Below are 22,564 nucleotides of genomic sequence, written 5' to 3' on the forward strand. Positions count from 1 at the left end.
AGGCTGGAGTCATATAGCATGATGTTGTGAAAACAGGGTGTGGTCAGGTTCTTTCCTTCTACCAGGCACATTGGCTCCTCGTCTTCACCTGCAACTTGGAATCCTAGAATGAGAAGTCAGAGTGCTTCAGGGAGCCAACGTTTCTCCTTCCATCCCTATCCCTACAGACCACCTGGCAGCTTCAAGAGGGCAGACGAGAGTCTCAGTAGGTCCATTAAGCATGTAGGAGTAATTTAGAATTTCCTTTTTTTAAAGTATGTTTTATTGATTATGCTATTACAGTTGTCCCATTTTCTTCTCCCCTTTATTCACCTCCACCCTGCACCCCCCTCCCATAAGCACTCCCTGCCCTTAGTTCATGTAAACCACTATGAAATGGTCCAGCATCTTCAGCAACACACAAGTACACACATATGGAGCAAATGAGGCTCCATATTGATTTTGATCATGGTTCAGTGTTTGAATCTAGGTGATCAGTTTGTGGTGACTATTCTTTCTATGTTTTGTAGATTGAACATTTTTTGTAATAAAAAGTTTTAAAAAAATAAAAAGAACTTAACCAGTTTTGCCATTCTGCTCTACTTGATTCCTCAGACATGCCCCTTGCTTTCAGGCATACAGTACTTTGTATTAGCTCCTGATGTCCCCACCTGAATGCTCTTCCCACTCTTCTCCACCCAGGTCCATCCCATTTGGCCCCAGAGGGGAGTCTACTGAGCAGTCCCAGCCTCCTTTCAAACCTCAATATCATTGATCACCCTATACCTCGTTATATCATCATCATCATCATCATTGTCGTTGTCATCCACCATAACTTTTAATACGTACTTACTAAGCCCTAAATACTGAGTCAAGTGTTTTACATCACTTTGCAGTTTAACTCCTAGGACAACCCTCTGCAGTAGGTACTATTTACAAAAGGTGAAACAGGCTCAGAGATGTTGAAGGATTCTTAAGGTCACATATGTGGAAAGTGGCAGAGACAGGATTTGAACCCACCTCTGTCTGGTTGCAGAACCTCTGTTCTACAATCCCTCTCTGTGCCTTGCTAGACTTCTACTGTATTTTTGTCTTCATGTTGCCACTGGCCCCTTTGTCATTATTTACCTTTCCTCCTACTAATGCTCCCCGACCTCAATGCCTGAATGTTACACTAAGGGGAGAATGTGCCTTGTACTGCTTTACATTTCCCAGGGGCCCAGCAAAACAAGGAGCAGTTGCTCGGTTGACTTCACAATTTTCTCAACTTGGAGATGCACTAGATCCCCGTTGGGTCCGGATCAAACAGCACAGTCTGCATTCATTAACTTCCTTTAGACATTCCCGTCTCTGACTAACACCTTGATCTAATCCCAGGCCACCTAATTAAATGAGAGGAAATCTCTCTGCGTAGGGTCCCCCCTTACGGATGGAGGAACAGGGGGATCTTCGCCGTGGGGAGGATGGGGCGGAGGGGTCTGCAGGTTTCCCGCAACTTAGGCCAGTGTCTCGCAACCCAGCCCCTGGGGCCGAACCCCAGGGAGGCGGAGGACCGCTTATGGTGGGATGCAGGTGTCCTGCGGGGGTCAAGGGAAGGCGAGGGCACTCTCCAGGCAAGAGAGGGAGCCTGGGCCCCGAAACACCCCTGGGAAAGCCAGAGGCCTGGCCGCAGGGGCTGCTGTTGCCTCAACGGACTCTTGCCATGGAGCCTGGTCCTGCTCGCCCAGGCCCAGGTTCGCCAGAGGTGAATGGCTTTTGCGGACACCAAGGACAGGAGGCCGCCGATTCCTTCATGGAGAAGGGGGTTAGAGCTCTGGGGGACTGAGGTCAAGTGGTCACACTCCCTTCTTGGGTTTAGTACAAACTTTAGAGAGTAGAAGACGCCCAGTCAAAGTCTGCCGCCTCGGGGCACGGTGGGGGAGTTTCCGCCAAAGCCAGAATCTGAGCCGCACAAGTGGAGCTCAAGCCAGAATCCCAACGGCAGAATCCGATCGTGGGCATGGGTCCCGCCCGCCCAACCCCGCTCCACCCAGCGCGGAATCCTGGCCGGCCACCCTCTGCGGCCCCGGATACCTAGGTCTTCTCTGGGCACTCTGCCTTTGTGGGGTGGGAGACCTGCTTGGAAGTGTGGTCCACGGGAAAACGCGCAGACCTCCGGGTGGCAGGGAGAGCATCCAGTTCCACGGACTCGACCCCAGGGACCCTGTGAAACTGGCCTGATATCTCAAGAGTGGGGCACGTGGCCCCGAGGGAAGCTTGTGGTGGGGGGGCCTGCCCTGCACCTGACCGCCCCGATCTTGGCCCAAAACCACCAGCTGCGGCTCAGGCAAAAGCCATCTCCTGGGGGCCTCCCCCCTGTTCTTCCATCCGTAAGGGGGGTCGCCCTTACAGGTGGAAGAACAGGGGTATCTTCGCAGTGCAAAGGACGGGTCGGAGGGGTGTGCCGGTTGCCGCAACTTAAGCTAGAGTCTCGCACCCTGGCGCGAGGGCTCTGGCCCCGTGGAGGCAGAGGGCCGCTTATCGAGGGATTCAGGTGTCCTGTGGGGGTCAAGGGGCGGTATGGGCACTCTCCAGGCGAGAGGGGGTGCCTGGGCCCTGAGACAGACCCCGGGATAGCCCAAGGCCTGGCCACAGGGGCTCCCATGCCCTCCCCTGGCTCCTGCTACGGAGCTTGGTCCTACTCACCCCAGCCCAGGTTCGCCAGAGGTGAAAGGCTTTTGCGGACACCAAGGACAGGAGGCCACCAATTCCTTCCTGAGGAATGGGATTCGAGCTCTAAGGGACTGAGGTCGAAGCGCTCACACTCCCTTCTTGGGTGGTTTAGTACAGACTTTACAGAGTTGAAGCTTCCCGGTCCAAGTCACCCGTCTAGGGGCAGGGTAGGGGCGTTTCCACCAAAGCCAGATTCTTAGCTGCTCAGGCAGGGCACAGGCCAGAGTCCCCACAGGAGAACCCGTCCGTAGGCCTGAGTCGCCCCTGCCAGGCCCGCTGCACGTGGCATGGAAGTGTGGCCCGCCCCTCAGCCACAGGTCCCCAGGGCACTCTGCCTCTCCTTGGGTGGGAGACCTCCTGGGAATTGTGGTGCAAGAGAAAACGCGCCGTCCTGTGGATGGCAGTGAAATCTTCCAGTTCCCCGGCCACAAGTCCAGGGACCCTGGGAACCTGGCCTGATATCTCAAGGGTGGGGCACGGTGCCCCGAGGGAGGTTCATGTTGGAGGGCCTGCCCTGCGCCTGCGCAGCCCCAGGTCTTGGCCCGAAACCAGGCAGCCGCGGCTGGGACAAAAGCCATCTCCAGGGGTCCTCCCCCCTGTTCTTCCATCCGTAAAGGGGGTCCCCTTTACGGATGGAAGAACAGGGGGATCTTTGCAGTGGGGGAGACGGGACAGAGGGGTCTGCAGGTTTGCCGCAACTTAGGCCAGTTGCTCGCACCCCGGACCCATGTCTCCGAGCCACGTGGAGGAAGAGGGCTGCTTATGTGGGGATGCAGGTGTCCTGCGGGGGTCAAGGGACGACGTGGGCACTCCCCAGGCGAGAGAGGGTGCCTCGGCCCTGGGAAAATACCCAGCCCTGGCCCCCAGGGCTCCAGTGGCCTCCCCAGGCTCCTGCCATGGGCATGGTCCCACTCACACGGGGCCAGGTTCGCCGCAGGTGAATGCCTTTTGCGGACACCAAGGGCGAGAGGCCGCCGATGCCTTCCCGGAGAGGGGGGTTCGAGCCCTGGGGGACCGAGCTCACAGTGATCATAGTCCCTTCTCGCTTTGTTTAGTCTAGACTTTAGGGACTTGATGCCACTTGGTCCAAGTTTCCCGGTTCAGGGCAGGGTGGGGCAGTTTGAGCCTAAGGAAAAATCTTAGCCCCCCAGGCGTGGCTGATGCCTGAGTCCCCAAGGGAGAACCCGTCCGTGGGCATGTGTCCCGCCCGCCTGGGCCCACTCCACCTGGTGCGGAAGCTTGGCCAGTCCCCCTCATTGGCCCCAGGTCCCCAGGTCTTCCCTGGGCACTCTGCCTCTGTAGGGGTAGGAGACCTGCTTGGATGTGTGGTCCACGAGAAAACGCGCGGTCCTCTGGATGGCAGGGAAATCTTCCAGTTCCCCTGACACGAGCCCAGGGACCCTGGGAACCTGGCCTGATATCTCAAGGGTGGGGCACGGTGCCCCGAGGGAGGTTCGTGTTGGAGGGCCTGCCCTGTGCCTGCGCAGCCCCAGGTCTTGGCCTGAAACCAGCCAGCGGCGACTCAAACAAAAGCCATCTCCTGGGGACCTCCCCCCTGTTCTTCCATCCGTAAAGGGGGTCCCCTTTACGGATGGAAGAACAGGGGGATCTTCGCAGTGGGGGGGACGGGACAGAGGGGTCTGCGGGTTTGCCGCAACTTAGGCCCATTGCTCACACCCCGGCTCCATGTGTCTGAGCCCCATGGAGGCAGAGGGCTGCTTATCTTGGGATGCAGGTGTCAAGGGACGACGTGGGCACTCCCCGGGCAAGAGAGGGTGCCTCGGCCCCAACAGAGCTCCGGGGAAAATCCCCAGCCCTGGGCCCCGTGGCTCCAGTTGCCTCCCCAGGCTCCTGCCATGGGGCCTGTTCCGGCTCACATGGGCCCAGGTTCGCCGCAGGTGAATGCCTTTTGCGGAAACCAAAGACGTGAGGCCACGGATGCCTTCCCGGAGAGGGGTTTCGAGCTCTGGGGGACCGAGGTCGCAGCGGTCACAGTCCCTTCTCACGTAGTTTTGCCCAGACTTTAGAGAGTTGAAGCTGCTCGGTCCTGGTTTGCTTATCGGAGCAGGGTGGCAGAATTTCCGCCAAGGCAAGGCTCTTGGCTGCCCAGGCGGGGTGCAGGCCTGACTCCCCATTGGACAACCCCTCCATGGGCGCGGGTCCCGCCCACCTGGGGGTGCTCAACCCGGTGGGGAACCCTCGCAGGACCCAGGTTCATAGTTCTTCCCTGGGCACTCTGCCTCTGTGGAGGTGAGAGACCTGCTGGGAAGTGTGGTCCATGGGAAATCGCGCGGTCCTCTGGGTGGCAGGGGGAGCGTCCAGGTCCACGGACATGATTCCTGGGACCCTGTGAACCTGGCCTGATATCTCAAGGGTGGGGCACGTTGCCCGTAGGGTGGCTTCTTGTGGTGGGGCCTGCCCTGCGCCTGCCTGGCCCTGCGTCTTGGCCTCAAACAGCTAGCCGTGGCTCTGACAAAAGCTATCTCCTGGGTGCCTCCCCCCGTTCTTCCATCTGTAAAGGGTGTCCGTCGGCCACCTGCATCTCTCTCCCTGCCTTTCCACACCAGAGACTCACAGCAGCATCAGCAGTGGCGGCAGCTATGGCCACCCCCATCGCCAGGTCCTCTCCATTTCATCAGCTGTGTGCTGGCCGTCCCAGGGGCTCTAGCAGTTAGTTGATGGAGGATGTTTCCCTTTGGGCATTTTCTATCTACCCTGCAAGGCGTAGCTGTCCCTCTGCAATTTAGAAACCCCAAGTGTGATGAGAGGAAAGAGTGATGAGAGGGACTGGTTCAGGAAAATGCAAAAGAAGGAGAAAAGAGAGATCACTTCCCTTGTGACATCTTCCTTCCTGTTTTCATTATGCCCAAGCCCTGTTGGGCAACACTCGGTAGCTCCCCATTCTTCACCATGGCAATTCTTGACCCAACCATCTGATGTCCCATCTCTGTTCCCCTCACTTCCTCAGGTCACCAAGACATTCTCATCACTGGACACTGACCACTATTACATCCCACAACCCTTCTTGCCACTCTCCCTGTCTGGAATGAACTGTACGTTCACATTTGGTTTGCCCTTCAAGGCCTGGTTCAAACCTTCCTGATGACATGCCCTCTTTAACCTTACTCCACACCATGATTCTCATGTATGGGCATGTGACTGAGTCCCTCGGGAAGCCTGGCAAGCATACATGTGTCACGTACCTGGGCTCTACCCCCAGAGACTCTGATTTGGTAAGTCTGGAGAAGGCCCAGGAATCTGAATTTTAACAAGCAGCCTAGGTGATTCTGAAGCAAGTGGTCCAAATAGCCAATGCCTATGAAAGCTCTGTATGAGCCCTGGCTGGTGTGGCTCAGTGGACTGAGTGCTGGCCTACGAACTGGAAGGTTGCTGGTTTGATTCCCAGCCAGGGCACATGCCTGGGTTGCAGTCCAGGTCCCCAGTTGGGGGCGTGCAAGAGGCAAACAATTGATGTATGTCTCCCACACCCATGTTTTTCTCCCTTTCTCCCTGCCTCCCCCTCTCTCTGAAAATAAATACGTAAAATCTGCACACCAGTTTCTTTGCTCAGGTTATCTCATTTAATCCAACCAGCTTTGGGAGGTTGTATAATGAATATCTGCCATCTTTTGGGTCTTCAGCATACAGTACCTTTTCTCTCTGAGGGATATACCCCAAGGTGTAGGTCTCCCTAGGCTACAGAGCTCCACTTCCCTCTCTGTTGATATGGAGGCAGATCCCTCCACCCCTTCCTTCTCTCTGGTACCTGTGGCACAGGCTTGTGACTTGACCCAAGCTTAGCAAAATGCATGATTCTGCCCAGGGGTCTGGATTCTACGCATGTGATACAAGTTGCAGGGCCAGCTGGAGGTGACAGCAGCTTGAGAGTCCATGGTGGCAAGTATGGTGGCAAGTACTTCGTGGCTTCAAGTGTTCAGGGGCAGTGGCATGAATGGCAAGCTCATCACTAGACTGTCTCATGCTATTACCTCAACTGTGGCCTCTGCTATCCATTCTCTCTTGGTTTCTGCTGTTTTCTAAACCTGGTCCTTCAGCCTTCTTATTGACTCTATGAACTACTGATGTCTTTCTAAATTACCTTGTCATTTAAGATAGCCAGAATTGGACTCAGTTGTTGGCGCCAAGAATCATGACTGGTATTGGTTATTTTGCCCAAGAGGCAATGGAGAATATCTCCAGAATGAGCCCCAGGGAGATTAACTGAGTCACTCGAGATCAGACATACTTCAAGGATGTTGTAGAGATGGGATTCAAACCAGGTGTTGTTTAATTCCAAGGCCTGTGGAATTAACCACATTACACTATTGTATCAGTTAAAGCTCCAACAAGAAACAGGGAGCTCACTGAAACTGAGTAATTGAGAAGTGTTTGATAAGAGTAGGGTAGCATTTGGGGAAATCAGTAAGGGATGTGACAGTACCGTGAGAGTGGTGACAGTGGTGAGTCATTACCACCTCTAGGCCTAAAGGGGTAAGGCAATTGCACAATTGCCCAAACTTGGAGATGGTGGCTGTTTGGTGAGGGGCTTGAAGGGACCGCCATTAGAGCAATGCAGCCGTTCCACACAGAAGGAGCCCAGAGGATAAAAATCCTGCCCTCATTCTCTGCCCATCCTCTGCTCTGCTTTCATGCTGCCTACTTGCTAAACCCAACCGGAAGCTAGTAGGCAAGGGAGCCTGTTGACTTAACCCATCTTGGTCAGGAAAGAAAAGGATGGGCCCACAGGTGCAAACGGGAGAGCGTCCAGCACAACCACTTGCCTTCTGATTCAGTGTACGTCATTTCTCAGGCAAGTTTAATGTATTGGACTTCAACATGACTTAGTCTATGGTTAAGTTAAGCATGCTAGCTCATGCAGTTGGTTATCTCTACTATGAACGTGTCGTGATGTTTAGTAAGGAGCATGATGACTTCTTGGAACTCTGTCTTCCAAACACACTCGAGGACCACTTAGAGAGAGCCGCTGCTGTGATTCATCGGGTATGGAGGGGCCCCTGGAACCTGCATTTTAAACAAATGTCCCAAGAGAGTCTGATGCAGGTGGTCTGAGGACTAGAGCTAGAGAAACACAGCCCTGAAGTGTTCTACATTTAACACTGGTACCTCCCTTGCCCTGGCCTTTTTGTCAACTTTGTGAACAGAGACAGCATTGGACCTGCTAAACTGCAGGCCCCAGGGTCTCCAGACAAGTAACCTCAGAGATCAAACACTGCACTCCCTGTGGTTACTGCCTCTGAGCTGCTAGGCTCTCTTAGGCAGGAAAATAGATGCACTGGGATGAACAGTTTCCATAAGAAGTCCTTCTCAGAAGACATGAATTCCCTTAGCATATCTTCTGATGGACTCAGAATTAGGAGATCAGAGAGAAGCTCTCTGGGTTCAGTGCCAACCTCCTGGAGGCTTCAGACAGAGCAGTTGTTCTCGGGTTAATGAGGAAGTCCTTGTATGGTGGCAGTGGGATGCAGATGGGACAGAGTGGTTGCAAGGGGTGGCTGTACCTTAGCACTCAGGTACCTTTTTTCACAGTAGTGGGGTAAAGTTATGCTGATTGTAGGAATATGTTTTCCTAGCACAAGATGAATTGTGTGTTGGAAGGTGTGTTTGTTCTTGAGGAATTTGACATGAAATTGGCCTTGGCCATTGCTGAGTTAGAATAAAAAGATCCATTGTTTTCTCCCCACTGATGGGGGAGTCTTCCATTTTAGAGCCAAAGGAGGTAGAAAATTGGAAAGTCTTGATTTAAATCTGTTGGATTTTGCAAGACACAGGTGGGCCTGGACACCTATTTCATTGGTGATCATGAAGGACTCAGAGACGCAGACCTAGAGAGGAAAATGAGAGCAGGGTGGGGAACTGAGAGTGCACATAGGGGAGAGCCTCCAGAAACCTAAATGGTGAGGTCTTGTCACCCCACTATTGCTGGTCCTTGTGTGATACAAGGAAAAGAGGCATTTAGGGGCATTATAGCCAGAACTCCTGGCTATTCTCTTCTATATGGGGCTTAGTCTTCAGTAAAGGAACTCTTTAGTTTTTGTTCCTGCCAGCAAGTGGTGACACACTACTCATGTGGCCTCATTCCAGACACATACTTCTCTGCCTTCCCAGAGTTGTTCTGAAGATCTAGGGGTGACACAACTGATAGACAAATGATATTCTCTATCAGTCCTATCCTTTGAATCCTGTCTGATCCTCCCACTATTGTCCCAGGATGCTGCATTCTGGTTAACTTGGTTTTTTCTTCCCAAATATGGATTTCTCACTGTGGTACCATGTCTTCTCCTCATTCCAAGGTTTTCCAACACCCTTTTCTTGGAGTGTTGGAAAGGGCCACAGATAAAGGGAGAAATCCAAACACCTGATTCTGGAAGAAAGGAAGGCCCCATAGGCTAGGAGAGCAGGATGCTTCTGTAGTGCAGCTCTGTCTGGGTCAGGTCACAGTGCTGTGGTCCAGGGCGAGGACCAAGACAGATTCAGCAGCTATGCCCTTTTGCTTCACGACCCCCACAAGACAGTGAGTGACAGTGAAAAGTATTGGACTCTGTGTTTATTTTTTTAAGATTTATTTATTTATTTTTAGAGGGGGGAAGGGAAGGAGAAAGAGAGAGAAACATCAATGTGTGGTTGCCTCTCGCACACCCCCCACTGGGGACCTTGCCCAAAACCCAGGCACGTGCCCTGACTGGGAATCAAACCAGCGACCCTTTGGTTCAAAGGCCAGCTCTCAAGCCACTGAGCTACACCAGCCAGGGCAGGACTCTATATTTATTTAATGGAAACCCTAAGCTGCTGGTGGAATGGAGGCCCGGGGGATATTAGGGACTGTATTTTCTCTTCTGATGGGGCAAAGCACACACCCAAGGTTATTAGTGAAATGAGGGGAGTCAGCAGGCCAGGAAGGTGGGATCCTGAGCCTTAGAAATAACCTGTGTTACAGATTCAGCTCAGGCATTGCCCACCCCTCCTTTCTGTCCCCTTTCACACTCTTCTTCTAGCACAACTGCGAGGTGGACATGGATGGAGGTCACAGGGCATTCTTGTGGGTTCATGGGCCTAGGGTCCAAATGACCTCTGTGTGACAACCAACAGCACAGTGAAGACCAGGCTCTTGGTCAGGATTCCACACACCACGATAGTGATGATAGTGATTGGAGAGATCCTGGGGGAGAGAGGAGACTTAATGCTGCTGCTGGCAATGGCACTGCTTCACTCTTGAGTTTCACTCTACAAACGTTCTTCACATCACTTACTTTATCTTATAGGTTCTTCTAGAACCTTTCCCCATACTGACTGGCCCTGCGCATTTAGTGTCCCATTGCCTAAAACTGCTGATTAGAAATAGATTTACTAGAGAACATAGGGCCAGAAGAAACAGCAAGGAGAAAAGGCAGGTTGATTAAATTTCTCTTCCTTCACTGTGATGAGTAGAGAAACAGAGAGGTCCCAGAGTCAGGAAACCTGGTTCTTATTCTCAGCATCATGATCTACTTCCAGGGAGAGACCCCTCACCTCTTTGGCCTCAGTTTCCTCATCAATCAACTGAGAAGAATCCAATCTTTATCAAAATCGCATCAGGATTTTTAATATATTTTTAGCAAAAATGATTCTAAATGTCCTGGGTAAATAAATGTCAGTAGATAACATTTTTAAAAAAAGAAATAGAGGTGGACTTCCAGCCAAGATGGAGGCATAGGTAGATACACTTTGCCTCCTTGCACAACCAAAAGAAGGACAACAAATTTTAACACAAAATACAACCAGAAATACCAGAAAATTGAACTGTATGGAAGTCTGACAACTAAGGAGTTAAAGAAGAAACATTCATCCAGACTAGTAGGAGGGGTGGAGACTGGCAGTTGGGGTGGAGAGGACACATGTCAAGGTGGCAGCTGGAAGACTGGGTGGGCAAGGCGGCAGCTGGTGGTCCCAAATTTGCATGTGGATAAACCGGGAGGAACAACTGGTGAGTGAGACAGACAACCCAGGGTTCCAGCACAGGAAAAGAAAGCCTCAAAAATCTCTGGCTGTAAAAATCAGTGAGGGTTGCAGCAGCAGGAGGAACTCCCAGTCTCAGAGGAGAGTCCGTTGGAGAGACCCACAGGGTCCTAGAACATACACAAACCCACCCACTAGGAAATCAGCACCACAAGGGCCCAATTTGCTTGTGGGAAGCGGAGCAAGGGACTGAAAGCCCGCAGAGAGCTGAACAGGCAGCATTGTTCCCTCTATGACCTCTGCCCCACATACAGTACCACAACACAACATAGAGGGTTGCCCCACCCTGGTAAATAACTAAGGTTCCACCCCTTACAACATAACAGGTGCACTGAGACAAAGAAATATGGCCCAAATGAAAGACAAGATCAAAACTCCAGAAAAAGAACTAAGCAGCAAGGAGATAGACAACCTATTAGATGGAGAGTTCAAAACACTGGTAATCAGGATGCTCACAGAAATGGTTGAGTATGATCACAAAATAGAGGAAAAAGTGAAGGCTACACAAAGTGAAATAAAGGAAAATATACAGAGAAACAACAGTGACAGAAAGGAAACAGGGACTCAAATCAATGATTTGGAACAGAAGGAAGAAATGAATATTCAACCAGAACAGAATGAAGAAACAAGAATCCAAAAAAATGAAGAGAGGCTTAGGAACCTCTGGGACAACTTTAAACATTCCAACATCCAAATCATAGGGGTGCTACAAGGAGAAGAGGAAGAGCAAGACATTGAAGACTTATTTGAAAAATAATGCAGGAGAACTTCCCCAATCTGGCAAAGGAAATAGACTTCCAGGAAGTCCAGGAAGCTCAGAGAGTCCCAGAGAAGTTGGATCCAAGGAGGAACACACCAAGGCACATCATAATTATATTACCCAAGGTTAGAGATAAGGAGAGAATCTTAAAAGCATCAAACAAAAAGGAGACAGTTACCTACAAAGAAGGTTCCATAAAACTATCAGCTGATTTCTCCAAAGAAACCTTGCAGGCAAGAAGGGGCTGGAAAGAGTTATTCAAAGTCATGAAAGGCAAGGACCTACATCCAAGATGACTCTATCCAGCAAAGCTATCATTTAGAATGGAAGGGCAGGTAAAATGCTTCTCAGATAAGGTCAAGTTAAAGGAGTTCATCATCACCAAGCCCTTATTATATGAAATGTTAAAGGGACTTACCTAAGAAAAAGACCAAAAATATGAACGGTAAAATGACAACAAACTCACAACTATCAACAACTGAACCTAAGAAAACACAAAAACAAAAACAAACTAAGCAAACAACTAGAACAGGAACAGAATCACAGAAATGGAGATCACATGGAGGGTTATCAGCAGGGAGGGGGAGAGGGGAGAATGGGCAAAAAGGTACAGAGAATAAGTAGCATAAATGGTAGGTAGAAAATAGACAGGAGGAGGTTATGAATAGTATAAGAAATGGAGAAGCCAAAGAATTTATATGTACAACCCATGGACATGAACTAAGGTGTGGGGGGAATGCTGGTGGGAGGTGGGGTGCAAGGTGGAAGAGAATAAAGGAGAGAAAAAATGGGACAACTGTAATAGCATAATCAATAAAATATACTTTAAAAAGAAGAAATAGAAATGAGTGAGAACACTTGGCCTATCCAGACTCAGTAGACACGGAAATAGGTCATAGCACACATAACCTGCATGATAAGACACAAGACAGAAAGAGAAATAGGTAGCAGTGAAACAAATTGAAATCCAAAGACAGACACAATGTTATGTAAGAATTAACATCTAAGGAGCTCAATCAAGAGCCCACTACGTAGGCAAGGGTTGTTTAGTAAATAGTTTTGCGGTACCTGGATACTAGAATAAAGAGAAAGTCATCTTTTCTACAATTTCTACAACAGAAAATAATCACCCCTCCCAAAGATGACTAAAAAGATGCAAGGGGAAAAGGCACCACCTCTACCTGCAAGGAGCTCATTATCCACAGTAATAGAGAAACTACCAGTTCACATCTATTTGGGCAGGAATGTTTTAGAAATACTAAATCTGCCCTGGCTGATGTGGCTCAGTGGATTGAGTGCCAGCCTGCAAACCAAAGGGCTACTGGTTCAATTCCCAATTAGGACACATGCCTGGGTTGCAGGCCAGGGCCCCAGTAGGGGGCACATGAGAGGCAACTGATTGATGTATCTCACACATCCATTTTCTTCCCCTCTCTTTCTCTCTCCTTTCCCCTCTCTCTAAAAATAAATAAGATCTTTAAAAAAAAAAAAAGAAAAGAAAAGAAAAGAAATACTGAATCCTTGGAGGCCAGCCGGCGGAGACCCTGCTTCAATTCTGCCTTATGGACCACACTGCAGATTATTTCTGATCGCTGGGAGAGCATTTGGCAAGACATGTGCAGAGCAATAAAAATGTTCAAATTCTCTTAATAGTAATTTTGTTTGCATAAATTATTCCAAAGAAGAAAAAGACATCTGCAAAAATATGTCCAGCTCAGAGTTAGTACTATAAAAAAAAAAAAGGGAAACAATCTCAACATCTCCAAACAGGCACATGATTATGTAAGTTAGTTTTTCCATTGATACAAAAGTATGCACAAATTGAAATTAGAATTACAACGACTAGGTAGCAGCATCAAGAAGAGTTTTAGCATGGAAAAATAATGAAAATATTTAGAATCACTATTGTGTTAAAATACATATAAATGTGAATAAACATTGGAATTCAGCAAAGGTGCCATTTCCCTCCCTTCTCTGGCATGAGAGGAAACAGAGGGTGAATTGGGGAGAGTGGAGGTCTCACTGCCATCCTCCTCCTAACTCTAGCACCACCTCCTTCCTCCCCTGGGAAGTCCTACCAGGTGACTTAAGCCTGCTCCTGTGCCGCCCTCTCCCCCCTTACATGGACTGGGAATCAAGGGCTAGGTGTCTAAACCAGCCCCCTCCTCCAAAGACCTGGAAACCGTACCTAATGACATCTGTCCCATGTGTGGAGTTGACTCTCAGGTCAGGAGTAGAGAGGATGGCAGTTGATGTGGACCAGGGTTGAGTCACAGTGCTTGGGCTGATAGGCCTAGTCTTGGGCTTGTCCCGGTCCTGGGTGGTGATGGGAGAAAGGGTGGGTCTCTCAGCCATGTTGTCGGTAATATTACTGTCTGAGGCAGGATCTGCAAGAAGACACATTGGATGGGTGGGTGGATGGATGGATGGATGGATGGATAGATGGATGGGTGGATGGATGGATGGATGGATGGAAGGATGGATGGATGGATGGATGGATGGATGGATGGATGGATGGATGGATGGGTGGATGGGTGGATGGATGGATGGATGGATGGATGGATGGATGGATGGATGGGTGGATGGGTGAATGGATGGATGGATGGATGGATGGATGGATGGATGGATGGTACGGTAAATGGAGCTGAGGAGGGACATGAACATGAACAATCATGAAGCAAGGTTTTCTTTTGCTGAGATTAAAAAAAAAATGTGTGGGGCCAGCCTGGGTCAGAGAGAGGAAAAAGGAAAGGAGGAAGGGAGGAAGGGAGAGAAGGAGGAATTCTCTGTTCATGTCATTAGAAATGCACTTGCCTGCTATCCTTCACCAATCCATATGCCCCACCTTCTTCACAAACAAGTCCCTGATTACTCTAGCTTTTACCATTCACTCTGCCTTATACTCATCTATACCCATGGCATATAGCTTCATAAGTCGTTTTTTATTGATACGTTTATTGCATACGTAACCTTGCCTTCCTTAGGCTTAGGATTCCTCAGGTGCTAGGAACTTGAACTTATCTCTTTCCTCTGCCTTCATTAATTTGTCAGATCAACATCTGCTTTGAGCCTACTGTGTGCCCCACACTACATTAATCACTTGGGGATACGGAGCTGAGCAAGGCACAGGCTTCTCCCTGAAGGCGCTCAGAGATCAATAGGGGAGACATAGGTAAACTGGCCACTGCCACCCAGGGAGATAGTGTTGTCCATAAGAGGGGCTACAAAGCGAGCTCTGGAGCCTTACTACCCAAAATGGGAGCCATGGACCACAGCATCAACATCGTCTTCAAGCAGATCAGAGATGCAGAATCTCGGTCCCACCCCAGACCTCTTGAATCAGTCTGTATTTGAAGTAAGATCCCCAGGTGGTCTGTGCCCTCAGTAAGGCCTAAGAGGCACTACTATGTAAGCACTTAGGAGGGCTGTCAAATGCATCTTTGGGAGGGGAAGAGTGGATCCCAGAGGCTTCCCAAGCAAATGGCTACGTAGAGACCTGAAGAATCTCATCCTATAAGAGCACCCCAAATTAGGCTCTGTCACACAAGAGGAATCCCATACATAGAAACCACTTTCACTGTTGGAACAAATGCCTCTCAGAGACCTCAAATGAATGACGTGGAGCTTCTGGGAGAAAGACAGACTACTAGAAATCCTGACCCACAGCTCTGCAGTGCTACCACCACAGCCCCTACCCACCACCCAGCCTGGCTCTCCCCGTCCTCTACCTCCCAGCCCCTGGTCACTCACCCTTTTTCACCACCAGGCGGATAGGATAGTGCAACACTAAGGGTTCTCTGGGAGGCTGGTAGATCACACACTGATATAATCCCGAGTCTTCCTGTCGAAGGTCAGTCATTTGGACAACCAGTAAACCTTCACTGGGGATGTCTTCTAGGAAGTACCTCCCCACCCGGACTTCATTGGTCTGCCCTGAGCTCTTCTCTGTCCTTGCCAGTGTCAGAGGCTTGTCTCCTACCAGCTTCTGCCACTCCTTCTGGCTGCTGTGGTACATTCTTACGTTGAAGGGACAGTTCACTTGCAGGGTCTGCCCCTCTATTCGTTCCTCCTCGATCTCCATTGATTTAGCTACATCTTGAAGTTCTGTAAGCAGGGAATCAAAGTTAGGCTCTGTAAGAAATAGCTTCCCTCTCTTTGAAAAAAAAAAAAAAAAAAAAGACTGCGGAACCACCTCCTTTTCTTGTTGAACTACCCATTTTTCAGACAAGATCCTTATGGTCTCCAGCAAAAAGACAACTTTCTCTGCAAGCCAGCCCCAGACCCCAGGTCTTTTCACTGTGGGTAGTAGTGTGTGTTTGTTTGCTTGTTTGTGAACACAGAGTGAAGAGTGGAGGTGCAGACATGATACTAGCAGACAGTGACTCCTTTGAACAGCTAAAGGAACATCATCTAAGTCAGGAGCAAGAGATCAGTTCAAGAAACTATGGGAAAACCAGTAAGGAAACCATCTTGAGGACGTGGTGGACATAGATATCTGACTCTCTGGTATGCCTCTATGCCTTCCTAGGGTATCAAAGCACCTCTTTCTCAGGGGACCAATCCTATGTGTCTTTACTGATAGGGCTGCCCACACTCTCAAGGGTGGACAGGTGACACAGGCTTAGCCAATTAAAGATCCCTATCACCCTGGCCACTCTGGTTGCCTTAACAATGGGCACATGGCTGGGGCTGAGCCCACTGGAATGCTCCCTGAGACTGCTGTAGCTATTAAGAAGAATGCTCTTTCTTTTTTTTAATATGTTTATTGATTATGCTATTACAGTTGTCCCATTTCCCCCCCTCACTCCACTCCATCCTGCCCACCCCCTCCCTCCCACATTCCCCCCCTATAGTTCATGTCCATGGGTCATACTTATAAGTTCTTTGGCTTCTACATTTCCTACACTATTCTTACCCTCCCCCTGTCTATTTTCCACCTATCATCTATGCTACTTATTCTCTGTACCTTTCCCCCCGCTCCCCTCCCACTCCCCTATTGACAACCCTCCATGTGATCTCCATCTCTATGGTTCTGTTCCTGTTCTAGTTGTTTGCCTAGTTTGCTCTTGTTTTTGTTTTAGGTGTGGTCGTTAATAACTGTGAGTTTGCTGTCATTTTTACTGTTCCTATTTTTGATCTTCTTTTTCTTAGGTAAGTCCCTTTAACATTTCATATAATAAGGACTTGGTGATGATGAACTTCTTTAACTTGACCTTATCTGAGAAGCACTTTATCTTCCCTTCCATTCTAAATGATAGCTTTGCTGGATACAGTAATCTTGGATGTAGGTCCTTGCGTTTAATCTTGGGTAATGTAGTTATGATGTGCCTTGGTGTGTTCCTCCTTGGGTCCAGCTTCTTTGGGACTCTCTGAGCTTCCTGGACTTCCTGGAGGTCTATTTCCTTTGCCAGACTGGGGAAGTTCTCCTTCATTATTTCTTCAAATAAGTTTTCAATTTTTTGTTCTTCCTCTTCTCCTTCTGGCACCCCTATAATTCGGATGTTGGAACGTTTCAAGATGTCCTGGAGGTTCCTAAGCCTCTCCTCATTTTTCCGAATTCTTGTTTCTTCATTCTTTTCTGGTTGGATGTTTCTTTCTTCCTTCTGGTCCACACCGTTGATTTGAGTCCCAGTTTCCTTCCCATCACTATTGGTTCCCTGTACATTTTCCTTTGTTTCTCTTAGCATAGGCTTCATTTTTTCATCTGTTTTTCGAACAGATTCAACTAATTCTGTGAGCATCTTGATAACCAGTGTTTTGAACTGTGCATCCGATAGGTTGGCTATCTCTTCCTCGCTTAGTTGTATTTTTCTGGAGCTTTGAAGTGTTCTGTCATTTGGGCCTTTTTTTTTTTTTTTTTTTTTTGTCTTGGCGCGTCTGTTACTTAAAGGGGCAGAGCCTTAGGTGTTCACCGGGGCGGGGTAACGCTGGTCGCTGTGCTGTGACGCTGTATGTGGGGGAGGGGCCGAGAAGGAGCAATGGCGCCCACTTCACTCTCCTCTGGATTTCAATCTTTCACCCCTCTACCCACAATCAAACTGGGCCCCTCTGGTGCTGGTTCCCGAGTGGGTGGGCTTGTGCACACTCTAGGCCCCTGTGGGTCTCTCCAACGACCTCTCCCGTGAGGCTGGGAGTCTCTCCTGCTGCCCCAACCCCCACGGGCATTTTCAATCAGAGGTTTGAGGCTTTATTTCCCCGAGCTGGAGCCCTGAGTTGCACGCTCTGCTTCAATCCCCGCCGTTTGTCTGGTTCATCTGTGCGCGAATGTGGGGCCGCGGGGTGCCACCCGCTGCTCTGCCTGCCCCTTTCTCCGCCACTCTGAGTCCGGCCCTCTCGGTTTATCTGTGTGCGAATGTGGGGCCGCAGGGTCTGCCAGTGGTCAGACCGCCTGCCCCGTTCGTCCCACACTCCGCCAGTCTCAGTCCCGCCAGGGCAACGCGAGTCCTCTCCGCTCCGGTGCCTGTCTCCGCCCCTCCTACCAGTCTGGATGAATGTTTATTTTTTATTTCCTTGGTGTTGGACTTCCTTGCCGTTCGATTTTCTGTCAGTTCTGGTTGTGGGAGGAGGCGCAGTGTGTCTACCTACGCCGCCATCTTGGTTCTCAAGAATGCTCTTTCTTGCTGGAGTTGATATGTCAGTGGGATATGAAACTTCAATTGCTATATTTCTACTGGGGGCAATTTTCCCTCCCTGGGGACGTTGGGTAATGCCTGGAGACATTTTTGTTTGTTTAACTGGGAGCACAGGGTGCTACTGGAATCTAATTGGTAGGGGCCATCGTACAATGCACAAAACAGCCCATAACAAAGAACCATTCCACCCAAAACGTCAATAATGCCAAGGCTGAGAACCCTTGGGTTATACTGTCAATAGTTGCAATCATACTCTTAGAGGCTGAAACAGATTAACCACCTAGAATTGGGGGTGATCTGGTCCAGTTGAAACAAAGCTTGCTAGCAGGAGGCCCAAGTAAAATGGAAGCAACAAGATCCAGGTCTATGTTTTCAAATGGACACAACAGGGACTACAGTTTATCCACTCAGACCTGGGGTACCTTCCTCCATGGAACACCAAACATTAGCTGGACAGTAATGCTGAATTAAATTGCAGTTTAGGCTATCAGTACCTTACAGCTACTTCTGCTGCTATTGATACTATTGCTGCATACATACACTTTCATCCTGAGCAGTAGCTCTGACAGTACACACCATCGAAAAATGACAACAGCTGCCCCTTCGATGGGGTCCCTAGGCTCATCATAGCCCACCTCTGTGCCCCCCTCAGGATGGGCCAAGAGCTCTAGCAGGCCTCGCTACTTCAGCCTGACCTTGGGAAGACCCAACTCAAGGACTCTCAAGGATTTTGAGAGTGAAACCAGGCTTGAAGGCCAGTTCTTCTGGGATCAGACTCCAGTTTCTAAGGAAACCTTGAAAACAAAATTCCTGGTGACTCCCATGAACCCTGGTCAGAAATGCCACTCTAAGAGACAGGTGAGCAGAAGCTAAGGGTTGTCTTAGACCAAATTTGGTCCCCTCATTCATTCACGCATTCATTCATCAAACTTGGGTGAGAACCTAGTCAGTGCCAGGCACTGTGACTGGCTCTGAAGAAAATACACATGTTCCTCTCTCCACCTCTGTGATATTAATTTAAGAAGCCTTAATCTCTTAATTCATGTTATAGATAAATTATTTGCTAACTCCCTGGGCAAGGGGGATACTATGGTCTGAAAGTCTCTATCCCCACACAACGTTGAAGTCCTAATCCCCAATGTGATGGTGTTAGAAGGTGGGGTCTTTGGGAGATGGTTAGGTCGTGAGGGCTTTTCTCTGATGAACAGGATGAATGTTCCTGTTCCATCATGTGAAGACTCAGTGAGAAGCCAGCAGTCTGCAGCCTGGAAGAGGGCTTTCTCCAGACCCCAACCATACTGGCGCCCTGATCTCAGACTTCCAGCCTCTAGAACTGTGAGGAATACATTTCTGCTGTTTGCAAGCCACACAGCCTGTAGTATTTTTAGAGCAGCCCAAATGGATTGAGACAGTAGGAATTACAGGAGACTGAGATTGCTTGCAAACTTGCCTATCTGTTGTGAATAGAGACAGTCAGAAATCGATGCTGAAGTGCTAACATCAGAAATGATTGTGCACCATTTCTTCCACCATTTCAAGAAAGAAATTCCTTACATTAATTTTAAAAAGGCTAACAAATACCATTTATCACTAGCTAGCAACAGGTATCGCTGTTTAAAATACTATCTCATTTAACCTTCATAACTTTGTCCTTTAATCTTCATAATGGACAAGATTGACACTGCTGTTCCTCTTTAAGGGTAAGGAAACCAAGGCACAGGTTATTTAATAAAGCAGAGGTTATTAAGTGACTTGCCCCAATTCCTACAGTACAAAGTGGTAGATTCAGGACTCCAAGCCAGGTAGTCTGACTCTAGAGTCAGCCTTCACCCTCTGAGCTACATGGCCCACAGTAGCTGTCTGCTGGGGACTAGAGCAGTCCCAGCCATGTGTGAAAGGGTGCCAAGGGACTCTGTTTCCTGGACACAGAAGCTAGAAGGAGCATTTTAGATAACCCTGAATCCGTCCCCATAGGACACAACAAGTACACAACCTTCCACCCTTCATCTTCTCCAAATTCTCCTTTGGAAAACCATGAATGAGATACAAAGAAATGCACTGGTCCATGAGAACTGAATTCCACTTGAACCACGTGGATTACCACCCCCGATTCTAAGTTTGGGTAGAGAAAGCCACCCTGGCATAGCTATTGGTTGGCTCTATCTTGGGTGGTCATTTCTCCTGGAGCTTCAAAAGAAAAGGGAAACCTTTCTCATGGTGGAATCTCCCAAGGTCCTGAGCAGACCTCACCTGCTCACACACCTCCTCCTTGCCTTACCTAAGAAGAAGGACGTCCAAAGCAGCCCCCAGAGCCTGGTCCTCCTCATCCTTCAAGGGCACTGACTCTGACTGCCACTGTGGCTCCTGAAGCAGCTACAAGGCAACACCCTGATATAGTGGCTCCAGAAAGTTACCCAACAGGATATGATGCAACTACTGGGAAGTTCTGAGTCCGCTGTTGTTTTCACCACTGGTTGCCTCAGCTCCAGACGTCAAAGACAACGCAAGAATCCAGAGACAAAGCTCAACTCTCAACTAAGCCTATCCAACCACCAGTTTTCTGTTCTCTGGGGACAAAGACAATGACCTTTTCCACCAGCCTCATAAAATTGTAGTGAGAGTAACATTTTTGTATAACCAAATGTAAGGCATTAATATTATCAGTGAAATAGAGGGCTGCCTTGCTCTCTCTCCCGAGGTGTTCTCCCAAGGTGCTCTCTCCCATCCAGTTCAGCACAGGTAAGAGTGTCAGGCACGCAGAGGGACAGGTTGGAATAATAATGCTTCACTTTTTAGGTTTGTGTGAGGACTGCGATCTGTATGGAAAGTGCTCAGTGAGGTACCTGACCTGGGTTATTTCCACATCCTGTCCCTACTCACGCTCACCCAGTTCCTCTTGGCTTTTTCTGATGCAAGGCCCACTCCCTCTTCATCACCAGGATGGCCCACCGCCTGCAGCTGCCCTCAGCATTCTGTGGGCGTGGCCTAGGTGTGGGAAACCCCAGAAGCAACTTGGCCACCATTAAACAAGAATAGACTTAGATTTTTTTTTTTAAAGAAGAAAAGGAAAGAGGCTGGTGCTATAGGGCAGGCCAGTGTTGAAAGAAGAAATAAACCCAGCAGGTTCCATACTAGAAGCAATAAAGTGCAGATTTGATGGTGTGAAAAATCAAATCAATAGCAGACAAGAGTCACATCAGAAATACTTCCAAATATAAAATGAATAAAGACATTTTGAAGAGCTCAGAGTATATTGGAGGACAAGTCATAGAAATCTAACCTACAAATAATGTAGAAATAAGAGATGTTCTTGAAGTATAACAGGGAACAAAGGGACATAAACGAGGATAAAATGTATATTTAAAAAAAACTTTTGCCCAGGATGGTGTGGCTCAGTGGACTGAGCACCAGCCTGTGAACCAAAGAGTCACTGGTTCGATTCCCAGTCAGGGCACGTGCCTGGATTGCAGGCCAATTCCCCGGCAGGGGGTGCACAAGAGGCAGCCACATATTGATGTTTCTCTTCCTCTCTTTTTCCCTTCCTTCCCCTTTCTAAAAATAAATAAATAAAATCTTTTTTAAAAAACCTCTCAGTACAGTGTGGCAGCCATAGGTAACAATGTTGTATTACATGTTTGAAAGTTGCTAAGAGAATAGATCTTAAAATTTCTCATCACAACAAAAAAAATTTCTCATCACAACTATGTGTGGTGATGGATGTTATCTAGCCTTATCATGGAGATCATTTCAAAATATACAACTGGTGGTTGATCATTCAGAAATATTAAATCATTATGTTGTAAACCTGAAACTAATATTATGTTGTATGCCAATTTTACGCCACCTAACAACTGTCAAAGTGTTCTCTGTATCTATGAGTATGTTTCACTTGTTTATTTATTTTGTGCTTTTTAGATTCCTCATATAAGTGAAATCATAAGGCACTTGTTTTTCTTTGTCTGCCTTACTTCGCTTAACGTAATACCCTCTAGGTTCATCCATGTTATTGCAAATGGTAAGATTTTATTCCTTTTTGTGGCTGAGTAAAATTCTATTGTGTAAATGTACCATATTTGCTTTATCTAATCATTAGCATAGCCTTCATTTTTTCATCTAATATGCGACCAAATTCAACCAATTCTGTGAGCTTCCTGATTACCAGTGTTTTGAACTGTGCATTTGATAGGTTGGCTATCTCTTTGTCACTTAATTGTATTTTTTCTGGAACTTTGATCTGTTCTTTCATTTGGGCCATTTTTTTTTTGTCTTGAGGCGCCTGTTACATAAAGGGGCGGAAACTTAGGTGTTCACCAGGGCGGGGTAACGCTGGTCACTGCGCTGTGACACTGTACGTTGGGGAGGGGCCAAGAGGGAGCAATGGTGCTTGCTGTGTTCTCTGCCCAATTTCAGTCACTCTCTCCGCTACCCACAAATTGGGCCCTTCTGGTGCTGATTCCAGGGTGAGTGG

General features: G+C 48.6%; 1 protein-coding gene across 4 annotated transcripts; it reads right to left on the reverse strand.

Annotated features, from left to right (window-relative positions):
* On the reverse strand, nt 1-20,462 carry TREM1 (triggering receptor expressed on myeloid cells 1). 4 transcript variants are annotated; one of them, XM_045193252.3, is made up of 4 exons: nt 20,375-20,462; nt 15,215-15,568; nt 13,653-13,851; nt 1-103 (listed from the first exon to the last, which is right to left on the reverse strand). In XM_045193252.3, the coding sequence occupies exons 1-4, from the start codon at nt 20,421-20,423 to the stop codon at nt 85-87; spliced, it is 621 nt and encodes a 206-aa protein (XP_045049187.2). In that variant the 5' UTR covers nt 20,424-20,462; the 3' UTR covers nt 1-84. The 4 variants fall into 4 exon arrangements, with proteins under 4 accessions (XP_045049187.2, XP_045049186.2, XP_024413843.2 ...); XM_045193251.3 differs by lacking the exon at nt 1-103 and adding an exon at nt 8,454-8,534; XM_024558075.3 differs by lacking the exon at nt 1-103 and adding an exon at nt 9,292-9,868.
* Between the last annotated feature and the right edge of the window lie 2,102 nt (nt 20,463-22,564).

This window comes from Desmodus rotundus, chromosome 11 (assembly GCF_022682495.2).
Source record: "Desmodus rotundus isolate HL8 chromosome 11, HLdesRot8A.1, whole genome shotgun sequence".
In the NCBI taxonomy this organism is placed as follows: Eukaryota; Metazoa; Chordata; class Mammalia; order Chiroptera; family Phyllostomidae; genus Desmodus; species Desmodus rotundus.